Source organism: Mesoplodon mirus (assembly GCF_964341445.2).
Source record: "Mesoplodon mirus genome assembly, contig: HAP1_SCAFFOLD_717, whole genome shotgun sequence".
Classification (NCBI taxonomy): Eukaryota; Metazoa; Chordata; class Mammalia; order Artiodactyla; family Ziphiidae; genus Mesoplodon; species Mesoplodon mirus.
This window is the reverse complement of record NW_028295316.1, coordinates 86,563-114,362: the sequence shown is the minus strand read 5'-3', so window position 1 is coordinate 114,362 and position 27,800 is coordinate 86,563. Positions and strand designations below refer to the sequence as shown.

The 27,800-nt window shown below is 37.1% G+C and overlaps 2 protein-coding genes and 1 long non-coding RNA gene across 9 annotated transcripts in view; 2 read left to right on the top strand and 1 right to left on the bottom strand.

Moving 5' to 3' along the window:
* LOC309797553 (ankyrin repeat domain-containing protein 26-like) overlaps positions 1–24,603 on the top strand; it is a 62,843-nt gene extending 38,240 nt beyond the window's left edge. The window contains exons 17-22 of one of the 5 annotated variants that reach the window (XR_014292702.1): positions 2,557–2,627; positions 2,969–3,062; positions 7,205–7,311; positions 8,910–9,039; positions 14,988–15,278; positions 17,390–17,470. Coding sequence is in view for 3 of the 5 variants with exons in the window: in XM_082646045.1 (XP_082502171.1) it covers positions 2,557–2,627; positions 2,969–3,062; positions 7,205–7,311; positions 8,910–9,039; positions 17,390–17,607; positions 19,005–19,311 (927 nt within the window). In the remaining 2 variants the exon portion in view is untranslated. Of the gene's footprint in view, positions 1–2,556; positions 2,628–2,968; positions 3,063–7,204; positions 7,312–8,909; positions 9,040–14,987; positions 15,279–17,389; positions 17,608–19,004; positions 20,037–24,518 lie in introns of those variants that run through there. The other 4 variants (XM_082646045.1, XM_082646046.1, XM_082646047.1 and 1 more) reach the window with 4 other exon arrangements.
* LOC309797557 overlaps positions 1–27,800 on the top strand; it is a 104,669-nt gene that overhangs the window by 63,205 nt on the left and 13,664 nt on the right. The window lies entirely within an intron of this gene.
* LOC309797554 (maternal embryonic leucine zipper kinase-like) lies at positions 15,727–17,250 on the bottom strand (the record flags this gene model as incomplete). Its single annotated transcript, XM_082646048.1, has 1 exon — positions 15,727–17,250. One exon carries the CDS (start codon positions 17,248–17,250, stop codon positions 16,087–16,089), a length of 1,164 nt encoding a protein of 387 aa, XP_082502174.1. The 3' UTR covers positions 15,727–16,086.

Here is a 27,800-nt window from a genome sequence, read left to right as displayed (position 1 = left end):
TCTACTACCATGATGAAGCAAGCCAGATAAAGTCAGAGGATAATGTTTAATGGAATGTTCCATAAAATTGTCATTTTTCATCTTCACTTTTGTGAATGGATATAGTGTCTGTGTATATTTATTTCATGGATTTCAGAATAACTTGTGCAGAAAGGTCATTATACAAACCAGTTGAAGTTAGGCATTGCCTTCATTTTCTTTTCATTTTAGATATATTGTAAAAGCGTAGAGATACTCAGATTGTGTATAGTATGTACACCCAAAATAGAAAATTAAGAAAATTATCTAGATCCTGCCATTGTATTTTTAAAAAAACTATTGAGATAATTCACATATCACATAATTCACCCATTTAAAATGTGTAGTTCAGTCTCTCCGTGTATATTCAGAGAGTCGTGCACTTGGCATCAATTATAGAGCATCTCCATCACCCCCAAAGGAAAACCCTGCATCCATTAGCCATCACCCATGGCCCCCATCTCCCTCAGCCCCAGCAACCACCAGTCTAATCTCTGCATCTGTAGATGTGCCTATTCTGGGTATTTCATATAAATGGAATCACACAGTATGTGGTCCTTTGTGATTAGCTTTTCTCATTTGACGTAACATTTTCGAGGTTCATCCATGTTATAGCGCATATCAGTACTTCCATTTCTGTTTATTGTCGAACAGCACGTTATGTGGCTAAGCCGTTCATCCATTCATCAGTTGATGGGCCTTTGGGTTATTTCCACCTTTGGGCTGTTAATAATGCTGCTGTGAACAGTCATTTACAAGTTACTGTGTGGACATAATTTTTATCTCCCTGCTGTTGGGTTTTATCCTCTGAGTTAATTGGCTGATTTCACCTTTTCTTGGCCTTTACTCATGCTGTCCTTTCTGTCTTTACAGTTTCTTTTCCTCCTGCCTAATCCTCCATTTATTCAGACCTGGCCCCGAGTCTTCTCCATGAAGCTCTCTCTCTGACTGTCCTAGCTCTCATTGACCCTGTCATCTAGTCTGTGAAGAAGAGTTTAGCCCTTAATTTTACACTGTTTTAATGTTTTTTCATGAGAGAGAATCTCGTCTAAGTATAAATTTGTCTAACAGGGAATATTTATTGATATGCACGGCACCTGTCTTGCATAAATTGAAAATATTTTAGCTTAACAGTTGCTAGGATACAATTAAGTCCTTTATACCATACAATAACTTTTTCTTGGAGATATTGATATAATCTTTTATTAAAATGTATTTTAAGCAATTAAATATACAATTAAAAGCTCTTAATCTAATAGAGGAGAATTGTTCAATTAAATGCTCTTTTTTTCCCCCTCACTCTAGAAAAAAAAATCTAAATTTGCCTTCCTTCATTATGCAGCCAGAACTGGGGATTTTCACATTGATAGCATTTCACCAACTGTAACGCTCTGTGGATAGCTTCTCCAATATCCATACCACATAACCTTAATTTTCTCATCCGAGTGCTTTCTAGACATAACCGGTTGCTGGGAGTGAATTGATTCAGAACTTTGATTTAGCAGTAGGGTGATATTTCCATGCCAGTGACTTAACCCTTCCTCTGATGGTCATGTAAGTTATGTACCACTCAATCCAGGAGGTGCTATTTGCATATTAGTCCATGATCACTGCCCACTGAGTAGTACAGAGAGGAAGTAAGTTATAAATTATTATAAGTGGAGAAAAGGACTAGTGGAATCAGTGAAAGTTTTTGAAGTACTGGGCACATACATTCTGGTCCTCATGCTCCCTGTTTACTGCCAATTTCAATGGGATGGAGAATGATTTCAGTGTGACTTGTACAGGAGACCACTTCTGTTGGCATGCCATCTGCCTAAAATATCAAATTGTTTAGAACATAAAATACAGCAATAGTAATAATTCTGATTGTAAACACTTAGCATTTACTATGTGCCACGTACTTTTCTAAATACGTTATGTACACACACCCCCAATTTAATCTTCCCGACATCCCAGTGAGGTCAGTGCTATTATTATCTTCATTTTACGGCTGGAGAAACTGAGACACAGAAAATTTAAGTAATTTGCTCAAGGACATACAGCAAATAAGTGGTGGAATTGGGACTCAGACCCACGCATTCTGGCTCCTGTGTAGATACTACCTCTCACACTAGTCCCTGAAGCATCTGGTTGTCACCAACAGTAGTGTGTAGTGTGAACGTTCATAATCACTGAAAGAGCTGTGGTCATTCACATATGTGGATATTTAAAATTATAGTTGGTATAGAGCGTGGAGTAAAAAATATAAATGTCTTTCCCCATTTGGCCAATTTATAAATTTGTGTATTTATTTGATAAAATATAATTTAAAGCATGAATGATGTTGTGGTTTAGTACGAGAAGTCAGTAACTTGTAAAGGGCCAGATAGTAAATATTTTAGGCTTTGTGGTTCACAAGGTGTCTGTTGTAGCAACTCAACTCTGCTGTTGCAGCAGGAAAGTAGCCATAAACAATATGCAGATGAAAGACATAAAAACAGATGATGGCGGATTTGCTAGATTATCAGTAATTTAAAAAAAATTTTCTCCTTTTAGTTGCAAGAAGCACAGGATCGATGTACAGAGGCCATGAGATGTGCTGAGAAGACGCAGGATCACATCCAAAAGTACAATTTAAAGCAGCACAGAAAATAACTTAAGTATAAGTATAGAGCAGATAAGCAGTATAGTATGAGAATTATATCAGTTATGACAATAAATACATCATTGTAAAGCTGGGTAAACATTTCAGCTTTGAGCTATTTTGAAATGCATAATTTTTCTCCATTATTTCTAAATTTTTCACATTATCCACAGAACACAACTAGAAAACGGCACAATTGCCAAATCATCTACTTTTCAAAATTCTAAGAATGTATGTAATTGAACCTGCAGGTGTTTGTTCAGAAACTGTGTGGTATTTTAAAATCTATGTGTGAGAGTAATTATTTTAAAATATGCATTTTAGGCTTGAAATTGAAAATGCCAACTTAAAAGCTACAGTCAAAGAGCAAGCGGACAAAATTGAAGAGCTTCAGAAAAACCTGTTAAGTACAAGTTCAGTAAGTCAATCTCTTAATTTCTGTCATGCTGAAAAGGAATTTTAATTTTTTTACTAGTAATATATAAGAATATTTTGGACACTATGAAAAGTCTCATTGATAAAAGAGTTTATTTTTATATTGATACTACTTGCTACTGGTAGCATAATTCCTCTTTATAGAGGAAGTTGACTGAAATAATAAAATTGATTTTTATAGTAAGACTTTAATTAAAAAGATGGTGACAGTCCAAAAGCAATATTTTATATATACCACATTTTGTTTATTCATTCATCTGTCAATGAACACTGTGATTTTTCCACCTTCTGGCTATTGTTAACAATGCTGCTATGAACAGTGGTACACAAATATCTGTTTGAGTCCAGAAATTTGAGTAATGATTTGATCTAGAATTCTGAACTTCCCTTGTAATCTAAACCCTCCAGTGCTATTTTGAGAATGAATTACTTTTAATGTTGTAGTTCATTTTCTTTATCAAGAAGGAATACTGGGTCACTATGCAAGCATTTTTCTGAAAGGAATGTATTTTTTCCTTTCTTGGATTTTATTTTACTTTATTTTTTAAAGATTTTTTTGATGTGGACCATTCTTCAAGTCTTAATTGAATTTGATACAATACTGCTTCTGTTTTATGTTTTGGTTTTTTGGCCAGGAGGCATGTGGGATCTTAAATCCCTGACCAGGAATCAAACTTCCTGCATTGGAAGGCAAAGTCTTAACCACTGGACCTCCAGGGAAGTCCCCCTTTTTTCTTTAAAAAAAGAAAAGAGATGCCAGTGAAAAAGCAGAAATGGCTGCTCAATCAGGGCCTTACATAGTAACAGGTGCTCCTAGCATGGCAAGTTCAGGAACAATTTTTCTCCCAGACACTTGAGTTAATCAGCCTTTCAAAGGTGTAACAGCCAGTCTCAGAAAAGACTGATGTGTAATCCAGGATTCCAATTTATCAATGTATAGTGAAAGCTATGTAATTATTTACCAAGCAGAAAGGAATTCTCCTGCCATTTATACTCTCCTTTGTAGGGAAGCTACTTATGATTTAAAAATCAGAAGATTCTATTTTGAACCCTAAGTTGGAGGGATGAGGTAGATGCACCTATCAACTCGTTTCTTTCCATCACAATAGTTAGATTCATGTAGTGTCATTATACAGATATACCTGTCAGGGGGACTAGAACATTCTATTGACTGGCCCTTCTTGTGTTCAAAGAAACATTGAAAATTATTTTTTCTAGACTTGATATGCATTAGTCACATTGTATTAGCATACTTTTCATACGAGTGACAACACAATATGTTGACAAAGGGAGTCTCATGTGAATGAGAGTGCCAGATGTCCCCTTACATTGTCAAACACATCTATTCGAGTATCAGAAATTGAAAATTTTGTAAGGATACCCCACACTGATTAAGCATATTAAAAAAAAATAATGAGGGATTTTCTGTAGATTCCTATAGAAATGAGTTAGGATTATGACATAGAATTATTGGCCACTTTAAGGTCTACACAAATCAAAAATTTAATGAGGAGCTTTTCACCAACTCAGTCAGTAGCCCTGGCTTCTCCTAAAGTTCTCATCTCAGGAATCCCCAGGCCAGAGCCAACCTGAGTTAAGATATATGGTCAACACAGTGTTGAGATGAAGAATCTGGGCTGGGAAGAAGAGAGAGCTCTAGCTGACTCAAGACTCCAAACAATATAGTTGAGTATTCACCTGAAAGGAGTGTCAGAAGACTTCCATAAGGTCAGGTCTCTATGGAGTAGGAAAGCATTCAAAAGAAAACAAGGGCAGGGACTTCCCTGGTGCAGTGGTTAGGAATCCACCTGCCACTGCATTGGACATAGGTTTGATCCCTGGTCCGGGAAGATCCCACATGCCGGGGAGCCACTAAGCCCGTGCACCACAACTACTGAGCCTGCACTCTAGAGCCTGCGAGCCACAACTACTGAGCCCATGTGCTGCAACTACTACAGCCCACGTTCCTAGAGCCTGTGCTCTGCAACAAGAGAAGCCACTGCAGTGAGAAGCCCACGCACCACAGTGAAGAGAAACCCCCACTCACCTCAACTAGAAAAAGCCCACACGCAGCAACGCAGATCCAATGCAGCCAAAAAAAAAAAAAAGAGAAGAAAACAAGGGCAAATAATTGATAATCTGATCCTTGTGAAAAACTTTCACATTGTAAAAGAAAATAAAGACAAAGTATGCTGGTCAACATCCTAAGGGTGAGGGTGCCCCCCAAGATTAGAAAATAACACTACACTCAAAGTAACACCAATAAGAATAAACGTAAAGTGTCCAAGAATAGCTCTGTACAAGGATAATCCTCACTGAGTAATGGCTCATGAGTGTGGCTGAGGATGTTGTCTATGAGGAGCAAGAAGGGGGAGAGAAAAGTACAGGTGATCTCAGCAAAGGGGTCAAGGCTGGAAAGGCAGGTTAGGGAATCTGGTACGAAGCCTTGAGATGTAAGGAGCCCTGAGAGAATTTAGAAAGAGGATTAGAAAGGGTCAAGGACTGAACATCAAGGGTTACTGTCATTCAGACTGAGGTGGGCTCAGAGGAGCAGAGGCAGAGTGTGGTCATGTTCGCGGTTGCTGCTGAGAAGTGAAGCAGGGTAAGGACTGAAGAAGAAACGGTTCTTGATGACCCTCAAAACTTTTAGTGGAGTTACAAGATTGAAAGTCAATTTAGTGTAAAAGAAGAGAATAAGTGATGAAAGATGAATTATGGATGAGACCATGCGTTAAAGAATGTAAGAGTCCCGGGCTTCCCTAGTAGCGCAGTGGTTAAGAATCCACCTGCCAATGCAGGGGACACGGGTTCGAGCCTTGGTCCGGGAAGATCCCACATGCCGCAGAGCAATTAAGCCTGTGCGCCACAACTACTGAGCCTGCGCTCTAGAGCCCGCAAGCCACAACTACTGAGCCCATGTACCTAGAGCTCATGCTCTGCAACAAGAGAAGTCACTGCAATGAGAAGCCCACGCACCACAACGAAGAGTAGCCCCTGCTCACCACAAGTAGAGAAAGCCCGCACGCAGCAACAAAGACCCAACACAGCCAAAAATAAATAAATAAATTTAATTAATTAATTTAAAAAAAGAATGTAAGAGTCCAGTAGCGGGAGTGAGGGAGAAAAAGGATGAGAGAAAAAGCTACAAGAATCAAGAAGAAGTTACATTTTTTTTTTATGTGGGACGCGGGCCTCTCACTGTTGCGGCCTCTCCCGTTGCGGAGCACAGGCTCCGGTCGCGCAGGCTCAGTGGCCATGGCTCCCGGGCCCGGCCACTCCAAGGCATGTGGGATCTTCCCGTACCGGGGCACGAACCCGTGTCCCTTGCATCAGCAGGCAGACTCTCAAACACTGCGCCACCAGAGAAGCCCGAAGTTACATTTTTATTTAGTGTACAGAGGACTTAAACTTTATTTAAAGAGAAGAATGGTTAATAGAAATGGAGAAATTGTAACCTATGGAAGAATGCTTACAGAGAATGCAAGGCTTTATCTTGTGTGGGAAGATTATATTAGTAAGATGTGATTTAACAAAACCTGGAATATCTTAAACCGTTGATGAAAATGTTTCTAGGGCATCTTTAGAAACTAAAACGTAAATATAACCAGTCTTTAAAAAAATTTCATTAACGTGTAAAAACCTCTGGGTTATTTATTTACTTATTTATTTATTATTATTATTATTATTTGGTTGCTCCAAGTCTTGGTTGCAGCAGGCGGGCTCCCCAGTTGCAGCAGGTGTGCTCCTTAGTTGTGGCATGCAAGCTCTTAGTTGCGGCCTGCATGTGGGATCTAGTTCTCTGACTAAGGATTGAACCCAGGCCCCCTGCATTGGGAGCATGGAGTCTTATCCACCATGCCACCAGGGAAGTCCCAAAACGTCTGTTTTTAACAAATAAATTTTGGCAGTTTAAATTCTAGAAAAATGATGAAATGATGAAAATGAAAAATCAATATAAGCTGTTTCAAGAAAAGTCATTATTTTTGAAATCTGTCCTTATTGGCATCAGGTTTATAAACTGTGTTTCACTATAAACATATATTACTCATGAATTCATGAGAAGTAATATTTTTAAGAAAGAAGAGTAAGTCTCTAGGTTTTAAAAAATAATGAATTTTTTTTGAGGATGAAAAGGAGAAATTCAAGAAATATATTGAGTTAAAACAGTCTCTGGAATATAGTTTGGATCGAGTAATGAAGAAAAATACTGAATTAGAAAAAGAGATTACTGGGTAAGATTTTAATATTTCTGATAATTTCAACAATTAATTGATTTAACTATAATTTTGTTTTATTAAAACCTTAGATACAAATTCATTTTATATGTGTATATTCATACTTAAACAAATCATCCATCCTATTTAAAAGTTTACTTTAGAAACTCACAGCACAATCTGAAACTGTTTTGAGTGCCCCAGTACTACAGTTCCTCTTTAATGATTTCTAAAACAATAACAATAGTGTGCCTTGCATATAGTAATGTCACTCTGCTCTTCATCATCTACCTTGAATTTTTATGTCTGCAAGATATCTTTGCTCCTTTTGGGTAATCCTGCCCTCTTTTAGTTGTGTTCTTCCCCTTCAGCGTTCAAGTATTTTAATATCTAAAAACCTATTTGTGTCACTGTTTAACAACATCAAAAACTATCTTGATCTTGCTTATGTTTTCTTTCTGCTCTAAAAGTTTAGTTCTAAAATATACATACAAAAACATATGTATGGCTTAAAGAATAATAAAATTAATGTTCATGTTTTGACCACTCAGATTATAAAAAAAAAAAAATAGAGTGTTTCCCAATGTCTGTGATGCCTCCACATGGCTTCCTTTCTGGTTATTTGCTGAGCACAGTTTGCCCTCAGCATCCACAGATTCAACCAACCTCAGATTGAAGGTATTCAGGGGGAAAAAAATTCCAGAAAGTTCCCAAAAGCAAAACTTGGATTGGCCTCAGGTGGCAACTATTTCCATAGAATTTATTTACATTGTATTTATAACTATTTACATAGCACTTACCTTGTATTAGGTATTATAAGTGATCTAGAGATGATTTAAAGTATACAGGAGTATGTGCTTAGGAGGACTTGAGCATCTGTGGATTTTGGTATTGTACTTATGGTTCTTCCCTGATTCTCATAAGTATTTTTCTCTCATTTAATTTTCTCTACATTGCTTGGCATTTTGTTAACATTGTGCTGGGCAAGATTTCTAGATCTCTTAAAACAGCTTGAAGGGACTGGTACACATTCTCTCTCTGCTGATTTCCTTTTTTATGAAGCTCAGCCTGGTTTTCTTCTCCAGCAGCTCAGACGCCAAAGATTGTTCTTTCTTGTTTCTTTTTCTATTTTGAGTGAGTGAGTGTCGATGATTTTTTGTGTGTTATTTCTTTGCTTCTTGTAGAGGCTGTGGTCAGTAGGTACCAAAATGTCTTTTTGTGTCTTTTCAAAACATTCATATATGATATGCTCTTCTTCTTCAGCTTGGATACTGATGTCTGGTTTATAACTAGTATTTAATAATAAGTTAGTATTTCATATTAACATACTAAAAATGGATACTAATAACAGCTTCCTTATAAGAACCGTATAATATATGTATACACATACTATATTAACTCTTTACTTAGCATGTGTCGTAAAATTTTTCTTCATATTATTTACCTAAGATTATAAGTTAGTTATTATGCTTTCAAACCATATTAGATTAGAACAGATGAGAAAGGATTATAATTTATAGAGTTTATTTTATATGATAGAACATATATCTGTTTAAATAGTTATTAATTATCTACTCTTAAAGAACTTGACTTATTCATTCTATGCATTTCTACAGACTTAAGAAACTCTTAAAAATGCCAAGAAGGAAGTTAAATGAATATGAAAATGGAGAGCTTAGTTTCCATGGAGATTTAAAAACCAGTCAAAGTGAAATGGATATTCAGATTAATATGCTAAAACATAAGGTAATTTTTAATCAGTTTTGGGACCCAAAAGTCACTTAATTGGGGGAAATATAAATCACTCCATGCTTTGAGCAGTGAAACACAGATTTGTCTCTTAATTTTTTAGACTTGATACCAGTAAAAAAGACAGCTTTTTCCTATATAATTTTTCCATAAAAAGGGCACACTGTTGACTGTTTGTGTCTTGAACCATGGCTAGTGATCTGAAGCTGAGCAGCACACCATTACCCCAAAGCATCCATTATTTTTTGGTGACAGCTTTATTGAAATATAATGAACATACCATGCAGTCCACTCATTTAAACTGTACAATTCAGTGACTTTTAGTATATTCAAAGAGTTATACAGTTATCACCACAATCAATTTTAGACCATTTTCATCACCCTAAAAAGAAACCCTATACTTTTTAGCCATCACCCTGTGCCAGTTTTCCCTTCCTCATATTCCCAGCCCTAATACCACGACTGTACTCCCTGTTTCGATAGATTTGCCTATTTTGGATATTTCATGTCAGTGGAATCACAGAATATGGGGTCCTTTGTGACTGCCTTCTTTCATTCAGCATAATATTTTTAAGGTACATCTGTTTTGTAGCGTGGATCAATACTTTATTTCTTTTTATTGCTGAATAATATTCATTTGTATGGACATACCACATTTTATTTATCCATTCATCAGTTGATAGACCTTTGGGTGGTTTCCCCTTTTTTGGCTATTGTTAATAATGCTGCTATGAACATTCATGTCCAGGTTTCGGTGTGAACATATTTTTTTCATTTCTTTTTGGAATATACTTATGAATGGAATTGCTGTATCATATTGTAACTCTGTTTAAACTTTTGAGGAACTGCCGTACTGTTTTCCAGAGTGGCTGCACCATTTTACATTTTTATCCAAAGTGTGTAAGCATTCCAGTTTCTCTACATGCCCGCCAACACTTGTCATTACCCATCTTTCTGATTATAGCCATCCTAGTAGGTGTGAAGTGGCATCTCATTGTGGTTTTGATTAGCGTTTTGCTGTTGACTAATAAGGTTGAGGCACTTTTCATGTGCTTATTGTCTATCTGTGTATCTTCTTTGAAGAACTGTCTATTCAACTTTTTGCCCATTTTTAAGTTGGATTGTCTTTTTATTATTGAATTGTAAGAGTTCTTTTTGTATCCTAGATACAAGTCTTCGATCGGATATAGGATTTTCAAGTATTTTCTCTCACTCAGGAGCTTGCCCTTTCCCCTTCTTGATGGTGTCCTTCAAAACACGGAAGTCTTTAATATTGATGAAGTTCAGTTAGTCGATTTTTGTCTTTTGGTGTCATATCTAAGAATTGCCAAATCCAGTCATGAAGATAAACACCTGTGTTTTCTTCTAAGACTTTTGTAGTTTTAGCTCTTGCATATTGACTTAATTTCTACATATGGTATGAGGTAGAGGTCTAATTTTATCCTTTTGTATGTGGATATTCTGTTGTCCCAGTACCATTTGTTAAAAAGACTATTCTTGTCTCATTCAATTATTTGGCACTCTTACAATCAGTTGGCCGTAAATGTGGGGCTTTCCTTTTACATCCTCAATGGTAACGCATTGATCTATATGTCTGTCCTATGCCAGTATCAAGTCAGATTTTATGAGAATTCTTTCTTCGTCATCTTGCATCTTACCAGTTGTTTTATGTAATAATAAAAAGTCAGTGTAGTGGAATGTCTTTAACTCTACTTCCGTGGAGGTTTTTTGCCTCTTGAAGGAGCCTGTGGCCAGCTTATGCCTCACTGACCCCATGACACAATGGGAAGTAGGTTTACAAAGGTAAAGTCCATTCCTTTTTTTCTCCCTCCATTCAGACCTTTAGTCTCTCACCCAGTGCCTCCCACTTCACTCCAGTTTCCATCAAATCGTGGTCACGAGATCCGCTGACTTCATCTGCTCTCTGCTTCATTATGTTTAGCTCATTATAATTCATAGACTCATCCATAGGTTTCACCATCTAGGAGAAGATTAAGTCTGGGCTGTCAGCTTTCCTCATTGGAAGTCTCTCTAAGCCATCATGTTGCAATTCACAATTAAATCATCTTTTGATGTGGTTCTTGTGTATAACACTCGTGCTGATCTTATTCTTGACATAGATCCTGCATTCTCAGAAACCACAGTTCCCTGTATCTACCTTCTTTGATTGAAAAAGAAAGAGATGCATAGCTGTACTTTATAGCTTAACACATAATGAATAGAATAACTATTTCAACCCATCCAAAGAAAAATTTTTAAGAGTATAGCTGTTAAAAACCAGGTAGGGCTTCCCTGGTAGTGCAGTGGTTAAGAATCTGCCTGCCAATGCAGGGGACAATGGTTCGAGCCCAGGTCCGGGAAGATCCCACATGCCATGGAGCAACTAAGCCCATGCGCCACAACTACTGAGCCTGCACTCTAGGGCCCGCAAGCCACAGCTGTGGAACCTGTGTGCCACAACTACTGAAGCCCATGCACCTAGAACCCGTGTTCCACAACAAGAGAAGCCACCGTAATGAGAAGCCTGTGCACCTCCACAAAGAGTAGCCCCTGCTCGCCGCAACTAGAGAAAGCCTGTGCACAGCAACGAAGACCCAACACAGCCAAAAATAAATAAAATAAATAAAATAATTTTTTTTAAAAAGGTAATAATTTATCTGGGACAAATAATAGATTAGTAATTTGAATTTCAAAGTTTCAAAGCCAGTTTGTATGATATAGAGAAGCACTGTGGTACAATGTAAAAATGAGATATCCTACCTTCCCTTACAAACAAGCTTTAAGTAAGGTAAAGGAAAAATTATATTCTGCCAAAGGACATTCCATTTGTTTTACTACTGAGAAGATTAAAAATGCTTCCATGATGTTTTATTTCCTCTCTGAGGAAAGGACAATGAAGATTGAGTCCTAGATTAATAAATATTCAAAGTTGCCTATCCCTTAGAATTTCAGTTAATTGAGATGAGGTAAAGAAGTCTGATTTTGGTAATTAAACTGACGATTTCTAGTTGTTTTTCAACTATTATACTTCATATGTCTCCTTGCTTACCAATCTTGCTTATCTTCAAACTTGAGGGGAAATTCTGAAGAGGCATACCTGCCTATTTGTAAGAAATTGTAAGTGAAGGGAACCTGCCCAAAACTTCCTCCTGAATAGTTCTTAGGTCTTTCTTCTAGTTATCTGCTTCTTCTCATCAGCATTGTTTGTCATTTTAAATTAATCTCAACGTTTATTAGATTCCAGTTTATAGGAAACCAATTTCTACTGTGTCTAAGTTATGTTTCTTATTATCTCTTTTTTTTCATCCACTTTTCTATCTGTTTTTTCCTAAAAATCTCCTCAAAGTTTAGTAGCTGAAATAAGCAATGTTTATTTTGTTCACAATCTATACTTGGGAAAAGCATAGCCAGGACAGCTGGCCTCTCTTCCCCTCAGTTGGAACACCTACCCTGAACACCTAGGCTCTCTTTGTGGCCTGAGCTTCCTCACAACATGGGGCTGGGTTCCAAGGTTAAGAACCAGGCAGAAGCCGTGTTGCCTTGTCTAACCTCGCCTTGCAATTCACACAGCATCTCTTTCACCATATTCTGTTCATTAGGAATAAGTCACTTATGCCTGGCCCATAGTCTACCTTTTCTTATGGGATAATTTTTTTCAAAAACTTATGGATACATTTAAAAACCAGCATAATCTACCCACTGGCCACAATTTTTATATTCCTTCCACATGAAGAATACACTTATCCCTACTCAGTTCCCCCACAAGTCTCAATTGTTATGGTGTCAGGCTCAGGCTTGAGTCCAGGATCTTACCATCTTTCACCAGGTATGGATGGGGATGAGGCTCCTGGGTGTGGTTTCTAGAGTATAGCCCCTTGAGTACCAATCCTCTCAGTACTAAGACTTGAGAACTAAAGGGACAGATCTTCTGTCACCCACATAACCAACATTCTGTTAAACTGCTAAAGACTCTCCCCTTCAGAAATGGAAAGTGGAAGACATGCTGGTCCATAGCAGTTCTGAAATACAGCCTGATACCTGCTGCCAGCTCTGTGATTAGGACTTAGTCCCGACCATGGAAGTGATTCTCCTTTGCTGTACCCTCTGAGCTCTTTGTTCTGTCCTTTTCATAAGAAATGACCTGTGTTTGCAGCTGAGTAGTGTTTCTCAAGCCAGCAAGGGAAGAAAATGACACTGAAACCTGGAGGAAGGGGGACTTACAGAACTTCTAAGAAAATCCCAGAGGCCTCTTCTCATTTTGTACTGTCTTGGTCTCTGTTAATGCAAGCTAGCAAGCAGTGTTTTTGCTACCACAGTTCTCTTTAAAGCTTTGAATGTCCTGTGAATTTTATTGGGGTTCATGACATTGGAAAAGCTACCCTCCCAAATCTTTTTGAGATAAGCTCTTCCCCTTGGGCTTCTTGTGAAGCTGTTGTAGGACGGTAGGACGGGAAACTTTGTAGGATGATGCCTTTAAAATTCTTATGCTTTTTAAAGATCCTTAAAGGAATTTGAGACACCAACTTAAGTCTTTCCAGGGTGTTAATAAAGGGTTCTACAGTCTTGGCTTCATCTTTAGACCATGTTTTCCTGGCAGCACCCTAAATCTGATCTTAGCCCAGAAGCTATTTCTCTGTTTTAGCATTATTTGGGCATGTGGAGATGCTGTAAATGGGATACAGATATTTGAACCCAATGAGTCCTGGATCCTTTATATTCAATAGTCTTTTTTTTTTAGCTTATCCCTCTCATCAATTTTACTTTCAGCTGCTTTGTAGCTAGAATCCCCCTACCTCCAGGTTGCAGTGTCATTTTCTTCCCTTGCCTAGAAGCTGTCACCTTCAGCCTCTTCAAGGGCCGTCAGGCTTCCATTAACAGTCTTGCGAAGCCCTGAGAATTTCGTGAGATAAGTGTCCAAGAATTTGTAGACATGTTTTTTTTTTCCCCTTTTTTTGCGGTACGCAGGCCTCTCACTGTTGTGGCCTCTCCCGTTGTGGAGCACAGGCTCTGGACGTGCAGGCTCAGCAGCCATGGCTCACGGGCCCAGCCGCTCCGTGGCAGCATGTGGGATCTTCCCGGACCGGGGCACGAGCCCGTGTCCCCTGCATCGGCAGGCGGACTCTCAACCACTGAGCCACCAGTTTCAAAACATGTAGACATGTTTTTTAAACTACCACATCCACTTACCTTGTCTGACCAAATAATCATTCTGTCTAAAGGGAAGTAGTTCTTCCCAACTCAGTGTCCTTGAAATTCCAGCAAGTTTTTTGTTTGTTTTGTTTAGTATGTTCTCTTATTCTGTGGAAAGTAACAAAGCATTACAAGAATTAATGGCATTTTTTTGTTCAGAAAAATGTATGGATCATCTCGCTAAACTATGACACTGGGAGATGTGATTTCTCCTTAACCCTGCGAAGCATTTCTCCTTGGAATGCAATTCAAATTAGCATAAAATATTTGTAGTTCAGAAAAAAGGCTTATGGTATTAGAAGCCATATTTACAAGACTCATTAGAGTCTGATTTTCCGAGTCTTATTTTGGGAGGCATTTATTAATTCAGCCCCAAATAACTCAATATGATATCCCTAAAACTTTAAAAATCATGGTGGGTTAAGATGGGGGTGGGGAAGGAGTAAGAGGCTTTCTACTAAGAGGTGACTTATAGTCATTTTATGGAGGAAAGGCATGAAACAATAGAAGAATAAAAGTATAAAATCAAATGCAAATTTTGTGTAACAATGATGACAGTGAAGGATATATATTTGTGGCTCTTGGTGGTTTGAACTTTTTTCTTCATTTTCTTAGTAATTCAAGGTCCTACACGCTACAGTATAGACACCATTTTATTGTAACTGAATTTATTTTAAAAGTGGATACTGGTTTTGAGTTAGGCTATTCTCAGTCTATGTCCCTAATTACCAAGCGATTTTACTTTATTCATGAAGATTGATGACCTTACAGCAGAACTGGAAACTGCATCTTCAAAATGTCTACATCTGGGTGTAAAAAATCAAGTTCTTCAACAGGAGTTATTATCTATGAAAGTAATGCAAAAGAAATGTGAAAAACTAGAGAAGAATTAAAAGAAGTTGGAACAAGAAGTAGTGAACCTCAGAAGTCATATAGAAATGAATATGATAGAACACAGTCAAGTAGAGCAGTATAAATGGGAGGTTGAAGAAAGAGCAAGACAGGATATAATAGAAAAATTAAAAGAAGTCAACCTATTTTTACAGGTTAATTTTTTGATCTGTAATGTGCTTTAATTCACTTCACATTTATAAATTACATTTCAGATGTATACATTTTATATGTTTCTTCTACTTCCCTTATAGCAGTTTGTTTTGTAAATTACTGGAAGGAAGGTGGCATTTGTTTCTCCCTTTAAATATTTCAGTTTCCATCATTATTCTCACTAAATTGATCTTTCAGAACGATTCTCACTAGGGAATCATTTTATTTTGAAGACCAACTGGTATAAAACAAAACTATTAGGATGAAAAGAAAATATTATGATTTAGAAATTGTACTATACTCTTGGATTATTCTTAGCTGTATTGTTCAATTTAAAAATTTTTAAATTGATCCTATTATTCTTTGAATTATCAGATTACATGAGTACGAATATAAGAATGATCCAACTTTAATTTTGTAATTAAGATTTAATTCAGTTTACATTGATGATAATTTTTTTTTATAGTCGCAAACGGTTTTATTTCAGAAAGAAATTACACATTAAAAGGAGACATAGTTAAGAGCTTACATTCATGTATGGAAGTGAATCTAAGAAAGTCAACAGTTATTAATATACAACGCACAGGATTAAAAAAGACAGTAAGAGATAATGCCAGAGGGGCTTGCCTTAGATTCATCCATGAAATAATATCTTTTGTTTAAAAACAAAAAGATATTGGTCTTTAAGGTAGCTCTTTAGAAACAAGTTCGTAGTTCCAGAGGACTTTAAAAATCAAACCCATCACACCAGGCTCCATGTAGGCTGTATCGCACCCATACTCATCAGGCAGGATGGAAACCATTCATCAATTAAACCTTGCAGCTAGACAGGATGTCTTCCACTAATCTCTTGTAAACCCAGGCATCACCCTTAAGCCGCTGCCTCCTGATACCCACCACGTCGGGCTTTTGAAGCTGGCACACTTCTAGCTCAAACTGCATTGTCACTTTGCCAAAATCTGACTGTGTTTGACACTTCAGTGTATAGCCCTTTTGTACAAAGTCAACGTGCTTCTTTGGAAGAATAGACATTATTTCATTCAAGAGTTGATCTGGATTCACTAATCTGGTTGTAGTCATGTTATAGTGAGGCTTTAGTCTTCTTGGCCCATCTTTGGCCGAGCCCTTCCTTTTGCTCCTGGTAAGCACAGTGATAACCTTATCCAACCCCTTCTCAAGGCTCCCAAACACTTTGGTTCCTTCTCTTTTTGGAGTATCCTCTACATGTACTTGGTTAAGGTTGAGTTCCACTGAGTGACACCGCCTCTCAGGGCTAATGACACCTGTTATTAACTTCTCTGTTCCTGCTGAATTTACTGTCATTTTAACTGGGGTCTCTTTCAGGCACTGGTTTCTAGCTTTTGAGGGTGTACTGTAATGATTTGGTGTAGTGAGTATTTCTCTTTTATGCTGGTTCTTATTAACTGGAGTCTTTGGCTCAGGAAATGAAAAGCACTCGTCATTCTTCACAGCAGACTTAGGAGTATATACATTCTCTTTGTTCTTTAATTTATTGGCAGATGCTGTGCATAATACTGGAGTTAATGATTTAGATTCCAGACCATTTGACTCTATCCAATGCTTGGCAAACTGTGGTGTTTGTGGAGTAGCCACACCTGTTGATGAAATATCTTCACACCATTCATAGTCTATTAATCCAGCCACATAATTTTCATCACTGGTGATCACATCTTCTAGACTCAGATTCTTTGGCTTGATGTTTGTGACTGCAGTCGAGCTGGCTTGTCCACAGGACGAAAGAAGCCTTAAACGAACTGGTTTTCCCCGAGCCTTCTTGGCTAGGAGTAGAAGATAAGTAGCTGTGAGGTGATCATACTGCCACAGTGAAATTAAATCCTCCATTGTTTGTCTGTTGTTTCTGTGATATACAGAAAGTTCCGTTACACAATCTTCATCAAGGTGAAAAAGAGGAGTCTTGCCTTGCCACTCAACAGGACAGTTGTAATCTTGCATAAATATTTTTAAAGTTCAGCTTTTTTTTCACATTTAAAATTGCTCTCTGAATCATTGACACAAAACTAAAGGGAACAAATATACTATAATTATTCAGGTTATAATTATTTTAAACATGTATGTTTTTATTTGACTTTAGACACAAGCAGCATCTCAAGAAAACTTAGAGCAGTTAAGAGAGAATAATAATGCTTCAATAAGAAGTCCAATGGAACTGAGAATTAAAGATCTGGAATCTGAACTCTCCAAAATGAAAACTTTTCAAGAAGATTCTACTAAAGCAGAGTTGGAAAAATATAAGCAACTCTACCTCGAAGAACTAAAAGTTAGAAAGTCATTGGCAAATGAACTAAAGAAGTAAGTCAAAACGTAGAATCATAGAAAATAAATTTAAATTTAGCTCATTAATTTGCCTCTAAAGCATAATTTTTATTGAGCCAGGTTCATGAGATTAGTAGGAAGTGAAAGCTAACTAGATAGTATAACTTTGGAAAATGATGTTAGTAAGTGAAGTCACCTTTAAAATGTGAGTCCAGTTTGCATCTCCCCACCTTTTTGTTGGTTTTACATAACTTTATTTTTTATATTTTCATATATTGCGTTGGCCAAAAAGTTCATTTGTGTCTTCCCGTAAGATGTTACTGGAAAAACCCAAACGAACTTTTTGGCCAACCCAATAGTTAACCTGATTTAGTCTTTAAGCTAAGTGTTTTTGAAACTTTGTAACTGAGATAAAATTTCTTGTTGGAATTCCCGTAAATAGAAATATTAACGAGTTTAATTATTTTTTGGAAGATTACCGCTTAAACGCAAAGCGTCACATTTTAGCATTTGGTAAATTTACTTTCTTGATTATGATCTTTGGTATCATCGCTAGAGGGCGCCCTGAGACAAACTACTGTATTTGAAGTTTTTCTACTCTACATAAAGGCATGCTTGTGAAATAAGGGGAAAGTAACAGAGGGGCGAAGGGCCGTATAATTCACAAAGTGTCTAAAAATAACACGGTGGCCTGCGTGAGGGTGTGCGTGGAAGACCACAAGGGCAGATCCCACCCCCAGTACCTCAGTAACAGTGTTACCGGTACCTGTCCGCAGCCTGTTAGGAACCGGGCCGCACAGCAGGAGGTGAGCGGTGGACGAGCCAGCAAAGCTTCACCTGCCGCGCCCCCCCCATCGCCCCCCGTCGCTCGCATTACCGCCTGAACCATCCTGACAACCCCCATACACCCCCATCCATGGAAAAGTTGTCTTCCACGAAACTGGCCCCGGTGCCAGAAAGGTTGGGGACCGCTGCTCTAGATTATTCCTCAGTGCCGAATGCTTAATTCCTCTGAGGTAATGAGTGAAATGTGTATACAGGGGTGGTGAAAGCAAATGCTTGAAAATGTCTTTGAGGGATGGTTTGTTTTTTCATCCCTGAACTGGTTTACTAAAGGTGGGTGTCTAAGTGCAGCCATCGCAGAAGGCAGCAAGCGTCACCTGTTAAGCCGTCTCCATCGCTGATGCCATTTCTCTCTCCTGACTTTGACTGACTTGTTAGTTAAGGATCCCCCAGACACATATGTACTTCTTTAGAACAATTTTACACCTAGAATTGTTTATAATAGGTCTGCTCTGACCCATTTTCAGTGTTAAAACGTGGTTTAATGGTTCATTCCATTTACTATTATGGCAATTTAAGAAATGCAAATCATTTACAAATCATTTAGGGAAAATGCAATGAATGAAATTGGTGTTTTGCCATCTTCCCAGGACTAATAAGAAGCTGGCAAAGGTCAGTACCAAACTACTGGTGGAGAAACAGCAGAACAGATCTTTACTCAGCACTCTTACTACGAGGCCAGTCCTGAAGCCACCTTGTGTAGGAAATATTAATAATAGTTTAGTGCTCAATAGATATCTTACTCCAGGAGAAAACTTAGGGATTTCTACCTCAAGTTGGCGCCCTTCACATGAGAGCATGGAGATTTACTGGACCAAGGTTAGTTATATTACCCTTTTTTCCTTGGGTTTCAGATTTCTGATAATAATTCTTGTTTCTAATTTGGTGAAATTCTGAATTGTTTATTTGACTTACACACACGAAGTAAAAGCCATAATTGTGCTAATAAAGAGACAGAAATTTTATGATTTTTTAAAGTCCCTGGATTTCTCATTTTCAAGAGAGATTTATCATTAACTTTATTCAGTAAATGTAATTAAACTGACAAATTTTAAATTTCTAAAAACTGCAGTTAAATCCTATTTTAGAAATTAAATATTATTGCCTAATAACCAAAGATATACCTTCTAATTGATTTCAGTTTGGCAATGGTTCATAATCATTTTCAAGTTTTGCTGCACCCTAGTTTTTCTACCCCTAAGCATAAGTGAATGATTGGCATCCAAACACTTAACCATATATGGATTTTTTTTTATTTAAAGGAATCCTAGATAAATCCTTTTTGTGAATTAAATAGACTTGTAGCACTAAATAGGTTAATTTCTGTTTTTAAGTTAAATTTTTTTGTCATTTTCGTACATGAGAGTGCATCCTTAATTGCTATTTTACTTAGAGCATTTTTATTGAATTTTTATAAAATGTCTTGCTGAGCAATTGTAGAACATTTCTAAATACGTAAATAAAGCAAATATTTAAACTTTTAAAATGAAGTCCACTTATGTCTCTATCTTGCCATCACCTGGATGAATGATGACTATGATGGGGAGTCTTTAAATTGCAACTGGTTTTCATTGTGTATCATTGTTATTAAAATATGCATCTCACTCAGTGCACACGGGGTTATGGTTTTGATGGGGTTTTCATGACGTTCTTGATGCAGAGAAAAGTAGGCCTTGTTAAATGAAGTCTCAACCTGTTTTCTCATTTGGCTTCACGTCGTAAGAAATCATAGAAGAGCAAAGCTAAGGTTTCTTAGACAGTGCTGTGGCTAAATTGGGTCTAAGTGCTTCAGAGCCATGAAACTGGACTCCAGGGTCGAAAAGAAAATGCATGTCAAGCCCTCTGTCAGTTGCTAAGCATGATGTAAACTTAGAATGTTCTCATGAGTTGTCACCCAAAAAATCAAACAATGTATCATTTTACAAGATGAAGATGAAAGAGTGTGTGAATGCAAAAACAATGTGAGAGAAAATTTCTGCGGGAATTTTTTCCTTTAATTTTTTTCGAGGAAAGAGGCGTTTATTTTTTTAGTAATTCTAGATAAATCGAAAAATAGTTTATTTTAAACTCCATGTTGTAGTTACTAGGTATACATAGTTCCCTTGTGGGGTCTTTGCCAAATCGTGCTGGTTTTAATAAGAGAGATTGAAGAGCACTACTTAACTCTATCAAGATGCAAAGACGTCTCCATAATCACTACAGAATGCCGCGGAAGAGTTATTATACAGTTGTTGGTCACCTAATTCTTAGTAAGACTTACAGAAAGAAGGTGCCTTCTGGAATTGCTAGGAATATAATTATTTCTACTAGGAAAACGTAAAATAATACTATGAGAGGTGTTAACGTACTGTCTAAAATGATAGAAAGAGGTGGGTTTTTGGATGGGACATGATAAAACAATAGCCTTCTAAAGGTTTTAGCTATGATTCTACAAAGTAAAATGTTAAAAATGGCATTAAGATTGCATTTGTTTATCATTCTCCTTTATTGGCAATGTTTTAACATTTTGGACTATTCCTACTGTGAAGTTTTATCTTACTCAGCATTTTCCCCTAACTTTAAGGAAAATAATTATAGCAAAGTACCGCTCTAGGTGTGTGGTTTCAGTTGTGCTGGTTGTAGCAGCAAGCTTACTCCATGTACCTAACACAGATTTATTACCTCCCTCACCAGTACATGAAGTTCAGTCTTAGCAGTTGATACCATTGTGGGGGTAGGAGATTACTACGTATCTGTCTTGCTAATTTTACCCTCAGTTTTCACATTCTAGTTAATTCTGGGATGTTTGGTCCTATATATCAGAAGTAATTTTACAGTTTTTTTCAATTGTGTTATTTAATTATATTATTATAAAATACAAAAGGTTAACATTAGCCAAAATAGCTACATCACTGTTAGATTTTCTTGCACATAGAATTTTTTCAAGAACTGAAAACTTAAAAATCTATTCCAGACAACTTTATAACAGACACAATCTCACTGGTTTAAAGATTTTTTTATGTTCAAGAGTTTTCAGGTATTTGTGTGCCGAACACGATGCATGGCCACAGTACTTAATAAATGCCCTTTAAATCTGTCTTAAGTAGGAGGATTACATTTTACATTGACTGATTTTGGACTTTTGGTGCATTACTGACACTTTGAAAAATTTTCTAATGATTTATTTAAGTAATTTAAAAAATTGCTCAAATGTCCATTCAGTTTAGCAACTCTCTTTCTAAATGTGGTCATACAAATGCACTGAAGCTAAAACAATTAATATTCCTAAGACTTTGACTTTTTATATGACACAACATTTTGTGTCTCACCAGAATATTGAGTCACATTTCTTTTAAAAAAAATAGGCCTCGTGTTTACATCACCAAGGCAGTGCCTATCCACTCTTGAGTTTTAACTCTAATCAAATTACCACAGTAGTTGAGCTAGTTTCTCATAAGGCACAGGCAGAGTTCAATAAACTTGTTTATTGTCTCAGTTTATTATATCAGTATAATCCTTCTTGTTCCCACTTCATTTTGTCCACATGGACAAATGAGTAGGCATTTTATCTTTTGAAAGATAGAGGTAATAGTTCAACTTCTTAACAGTTCTTTTTCTTTCATTCATTTTTTTTCCTGTACTTAGTTTTTCAGCTCTTTGATCTACAAATTCTTCCTCAGTTCTTCTCTCTGCAGCAAAATATATGTACTTAATATCTACAGACTGCCAAGTGTAATTTCCTTCATACCTTAGCCTGTTTACAATTGGATAATGAATTGAAGTGGTTTAAATGACTTGATTTTATTACATTTTCGTGACACTTAAAATGAGTGATATCAACTTTTAAAAGTATCAATAATTACTGAAAATAAATTAACTTTGGAAATGAGTGTGCATGTGTATGTGTGTGGTGTGTATATATTTATCAAATTGGTCTTAAAAAGAGAGTGCAACATTATTTTCCAGCCTGCAGTCTCAGATATAATTTAACAGTAATATATTACAGTTGGGTGAACGAGCACATACCTGTTGTGCTTCATATTGTTACTGGCTTCACTACGTTTCTTTCTAAAATGTTCCTTTCACCTTTCCCCTACTTTATAGTGGGGGTTGTTTTGAACAATGTACGTTAATTATAAAGTCAGGGAAGAAGAAGAAAACGTTCCCTCAGTGTCGTGTGGTCCTCTGCCTTGTTGGAGCTGTGGTGGGTAGGTGGCAGATGACACTTCTCTTCCCCTTCTGAGTTCAGCACGCGGGAGTCAGCAGCTGGAGATCAACTAAGGAGCTTTGTTACTGACACATAACTAACAAATTGGAGGACGTGCTTTAGGTGTGCAGTCACAGTGGGCCTCAGAATACTTCATCCCAAATTAGGCCTAAGGGGAGGAAGCAAATGCTTGACCCCCGCCCCAGGGCAGGCTGCTTACTGCAGGCATGAGAGCAGACCCCAGTTCCCGGTGCTGAGGGCACACACACCTTCTCAAAGAAGAGATTCGGAAGCAAGCCAGCACTTCTTAGTTCCTTCTCCCAAATTCACGCATTGGGTAAATCTCCCCTCCTCTCATGAGGAGGGTAGGAGTGTAAGTCCTCACGTTGAAACTTTAGGCCAAGGAATTAGCCTGTAATTTCTGACTGGATTTAAATTCTAATTGAGATTACACTCATGTTTTTTGTACATACAAACTAATGATGAGAGATTGAAGTATGCTAGATAGTAAAGAGAAATCTGTTTTGTGTTTTAAATTTTGCCATAAATAACCCACAACGTGGATAATTCATTTGTTGACTCATTTCGGTAAACCAAGTTTTATTTGGAGGAAATGAATATCCTTTTAAAGAAGAATCTCCTCAGGCTTCCCTGGTGGCGCAGTGGTTGAGAATCTACCTGCCCGTGCAGGGGACACGGGTTCGTGCCCCGGTCTGGGAAGATCCCACATTCCGCGGAGCGGCTGGGTCCGTGAGCCATGGCCGCTGAGCCTGCGCGTCCGGAGCCTGTGCTCCGCAACGAGAGAGGCCACAACAGTGAGAGGCCCGCGTACCGCAAAAATAAATAAATAAATAAATTTTTAAAAAAGAAGAAGAATCTCCTCAATTTTGGCCTGTGTGATTCAACTAAAGATTTTCTCCTTCAAGTTCCCTGTCCTGTGGTTAAAAAAAAAAAAATCTGTGCTTTATAAATTAAATATATTGACTGCTACTAATAGGAGTTATGATAATTTATTCTTGTTCATGCCTTTAAAATATATAATTTAGTTAGAAAGCTACTATTTCATGTCTCATGCATCAAACGTTATTGAGCTACATGACAAAGTTTTACATATTCATTTTCTCTGAGTTATAGTTAAAAATCTATGTGTTTTTTTTTCTTAATCTGAGGAAGTAGCTGGCGTAGAACTCTCTCTAGACTCAGCGAGAAGGCCGTTGGCTTTGTGACATGTTGGCTTTGTGACAAAGTCTCTCTGACCCTTTGTTACCTCTTTTGTAAAATTAGGGACTTTGACTAAATCAATGACTCTCATACCTTAAAAAATTTTCTTTCAAGGAAAAGAAACTTTCTTTTTAAAAAAAAAAATTTTGCATGAAACTGTATTATATAAAACAGAGACAAATATAGAGCTGTTTAGCTAAAGGAGTGGCGGAGACCTTGAAGCTGTGACTTCTTTTTCCTTCAGTCCTGCAGTGTCCTCAGTGGGGGACCTTCCATTACTATGGGACATAGTTTGGAAACTACCAGTTGTGAGAGAATCCTTCTAACTAAAAATCTTTAAAATTAAAACTTGCTGATATATTGTTTTCCTGTGTATAATTTTCTCACCTTTCTGTGTTTTTGTTAAATGGAAAAGTTTAAAGAAAAATGCAGGTGTGTTCTCCTTATTATTTATTTATTTTTTGCGGTACGCAGGCCTCTCACTGTTGCGGCCTCTCCCGTTGTGGAGCACAGGCTCCGGACGTGCAGGCTCAGCGGCCATGGCTCACGGGCCCAGCCGCTCCGCAGCATGTGGGGTCTTCCCGGACCGGGGCAAGAACCCGTGTCCCCTGCATCGGCAGGCGGACTCTCAACCACTGTGCCACCAGGGAAGCCCTGTTCTCCTTATTAATGTTCGACTTCCAACTACTTCCTCCAGGTGAACATGATCTTCACCTAGAAATCAACATAAGCGTCTTGGAAGGACATATTGAGGAAAAGAGCTTTTGGGGGAAAAGAGAGTAATCTTACACGGGTCATTCCCTAATTCAACGCATGTACAAACGTGACCTACATTTTGCAGTGTTTATTAATGGTAATACAAAATTATTTCAGTAAAGGCTTCTTCCTTCATCTGTTATGAGTTATTAATTTCACAAAACCTGTCTAGTCATGTTGTCACATTATTCATTTCATAGGGCCTCTCTACAGTGCTGTTGTCAGAAAAGTGTTATGGAAAACAGTCTCTGAAAATATTGGGAAACCTGCTAGCCAAAAAATTTGTCTTCGCACCTAAAATTTACAAAGGCGTTGGCTATCATGATATCCTTATCATCACAGTGTTTGTCATGTTCAGTATACTATTTGAGACCCTGTTTAGTGAGAGGGTGCCTTTTATAAGAAAGATTTTTAAAAGGACACTCTAGGTGGAGACACTTGTAATACAGTTTGAAATGTTCCCACACATTTCATAATTAAGTAGATAACTATAATTAGTCAAATGTTTCAAAAAGTTGGCCCTAATTTCTAGAATGGAAACAAAGTTACAGTTAAAGAATTATGTATTGTTTTCCTTGTTTCTAATTCTAGAAAGTCATGAATCAGAAACTGAGTTTGAAAACTGGCTCTAGCCTCTACTTTTCCTTTCTTCAAGCAGATTTTCTGAACTAAATGTTTCAGTCCTAATATAGACAGCAAAATACCTTTACTTAATTTTTTGCCCGTAGAATTTTGACATGACATTACAACGGAACCATTTTCTCCATTTTATGTATTTAAGATTCTATGTTGAAAAATTATTACCATAGAACATACCTTAAAATTTTAGTTATATAGAAGTGTAAGAAAGGAAAACTCATTTTAAGGAAAGATCCATTAGAGTAAAAAACTGATTAAACTTTTAGAAAGAGCAATTTTTCTAAGAATTGCAAAGTAATGCATTCATTGTAATATATATATGACTTTAATCGTTTAAACTTGTTTGTACCAATAAGATCAAATATCACCCTCTGAAATTATGTATATTCAGTAGACTGATATTTATTGTACTTTTTATCCGATTAATCTAAATAACATTACATATATATGTTCTTTATTATCTAAAATCAAAATAAGTAGGAATTTATTTTATTTTATTGATGTGATTATTTTTCTATTTAAGCAATCCTCAAATTAGGTCTAGTCTCTAGAAGTATTATTTAAAGGCCACATTTCATAAGCTATACATCATTCCTACAAAAATGTCTCTTGTCTAACTTAAATAATATTTGACTTATTTCAGATGTGGCAGGAGATGGAAAAAATATAACTAGAGTACTAGAAAAAGGTATGTTGCTGAAATTTATGAATTAAATTTAGACATTGATTTCTGAAATAAACTGTAAATATTCAGTAGTAAATGGCATCTCTTTCCATTGTTTGGATGGCAGATACTATTGATAGGTTAAATATCTTATACATATCTAATGAAAAAATGTGAAAGAATGAACATTCATAATGAAAAATATCCTGATTCCTCATTTATTCATCATGTTCCACAGCTTTAAAAAAAAAATCTCAAAAAGTCTATGTATTTCTTTTTATTTCTGGCTATATCCTTCCTCTCTGCTTCTGCCATCCCTGTGGAACTGTCAACCTGCACACTGACACTATTAGAAAACATGGGGTTTATCAACTTCTCAAGTTTCTGGCAGTGATTAAGGCCAAAAAACCCAGACTCAAGCAGTCACGTTCGTGTAGCTGTCACTTAGTGGCTGACATTAAAATTTCCTGTCATTGACTTTGTCATTGGTTTATCTTTCGCTCTCAGGAAAAAATTCCAAATTCCTTATCATGGAATAAAAACACCCAAATCAGTTTGGGTCCTGCCATAGTATTCAGCCTTATCTCTTTACTACCTTCCTCTGCCCCTTTGCTCTACATCCAGTCAAATAGACTGCTTGCAATCCCACAGGTGCTCTTCCTCACCTTTAGTCTTTGTATTTGCCTCTTCCCTCCATCTCCCGTACTTTTCCCTTGTCCTTCAGGTATCCACTTACATACCACCTCCACCAAAAAGCTGACAGTATTGACACAAAGCTGGGTGTCACTTCTGAGTGTTCCTTGTACCCTCTTTTATACCTGTCATAGTATTTATGACTATGGAAATTGCCTGTTTGTCTGTTTTTCCAGTTTATAGCATGATTTTTCAGGGTGGACTGTGTCACCTTCATCTTGTAATTTCAGTGCTTGTCACAGCACCTTAGCAGATGGTTGTTGAGTAAATGAATGACGAATGAGAAAGCCAGAAGCTCTGATACTCAGCCACAAGAGCAATTAATTCATCGTGCAACCACAGGCAAATTATATACTAGTAATCTTATATTTTGTGTTATGTCGTGTATAGATACTTTTCATTCTTCTGAACGCTTAGAAAGGTCTCAGGTTTTTTTTTTTTACCAACTTATATTTAGTTAACCCAAGTATTTTAGGTAAAGAATATAATCCTTTCTTTTTCTTTTCAGCTGCTGCTGAATTGAATCAGCATGCTATAGAGCTTCTCATCTAGGAGCTACTGATGAGTCAAATCTAAATCAAGATCTAGTTTTGAAAACATCACGAGAATATGTACAGATTTTGAAGAAAGATTATATGATCTAAAAGATAAATAGTAAAAATTTCCCTCCTGGGTTGTTTGCATAACATTTTAGTTGTTTTCCATTAAACATGACGTGAAAATCTGGATTAAAGGAAAATATTCTTGTATTATATGTGTATGATGAAAATTTATATAGTATTTTAAACCATGTTTCTCTGCATCTAACTTACTTTTAATCAGATTTTGTGAATCAAAACACTGTTGATTTTACATACTCAAACTGAGCCCTGATACCAGCACCCAGACAACCAAACTTGTCATTAATATATAGTGGTGTTGATTGATAGCTTTTTTCTATTTCCAATTTTATCATGATATACAGACCTAAAGATTTAGACAGACATCATTTGGATATACTGCTGCTATGGCTATTGTCAATGTTTTGGGTTTTTTTAATATTATTTATTTTTGAGTGTGTTGAGTCTTCGTTGCTGCATGCGGACTTTCTCTAGTTGCGGCGAGCGGGGGCTACGGGCTTCTCATCGTGGTGGCTTCTCTTGTTGCGGAGCCTGGGCTCTAGGCGCGCGGGCTTCAGTAGTTGTGGCATGCGGGCTCTAGAGCACAGGCTCAGTAGTCGTGGCGCAC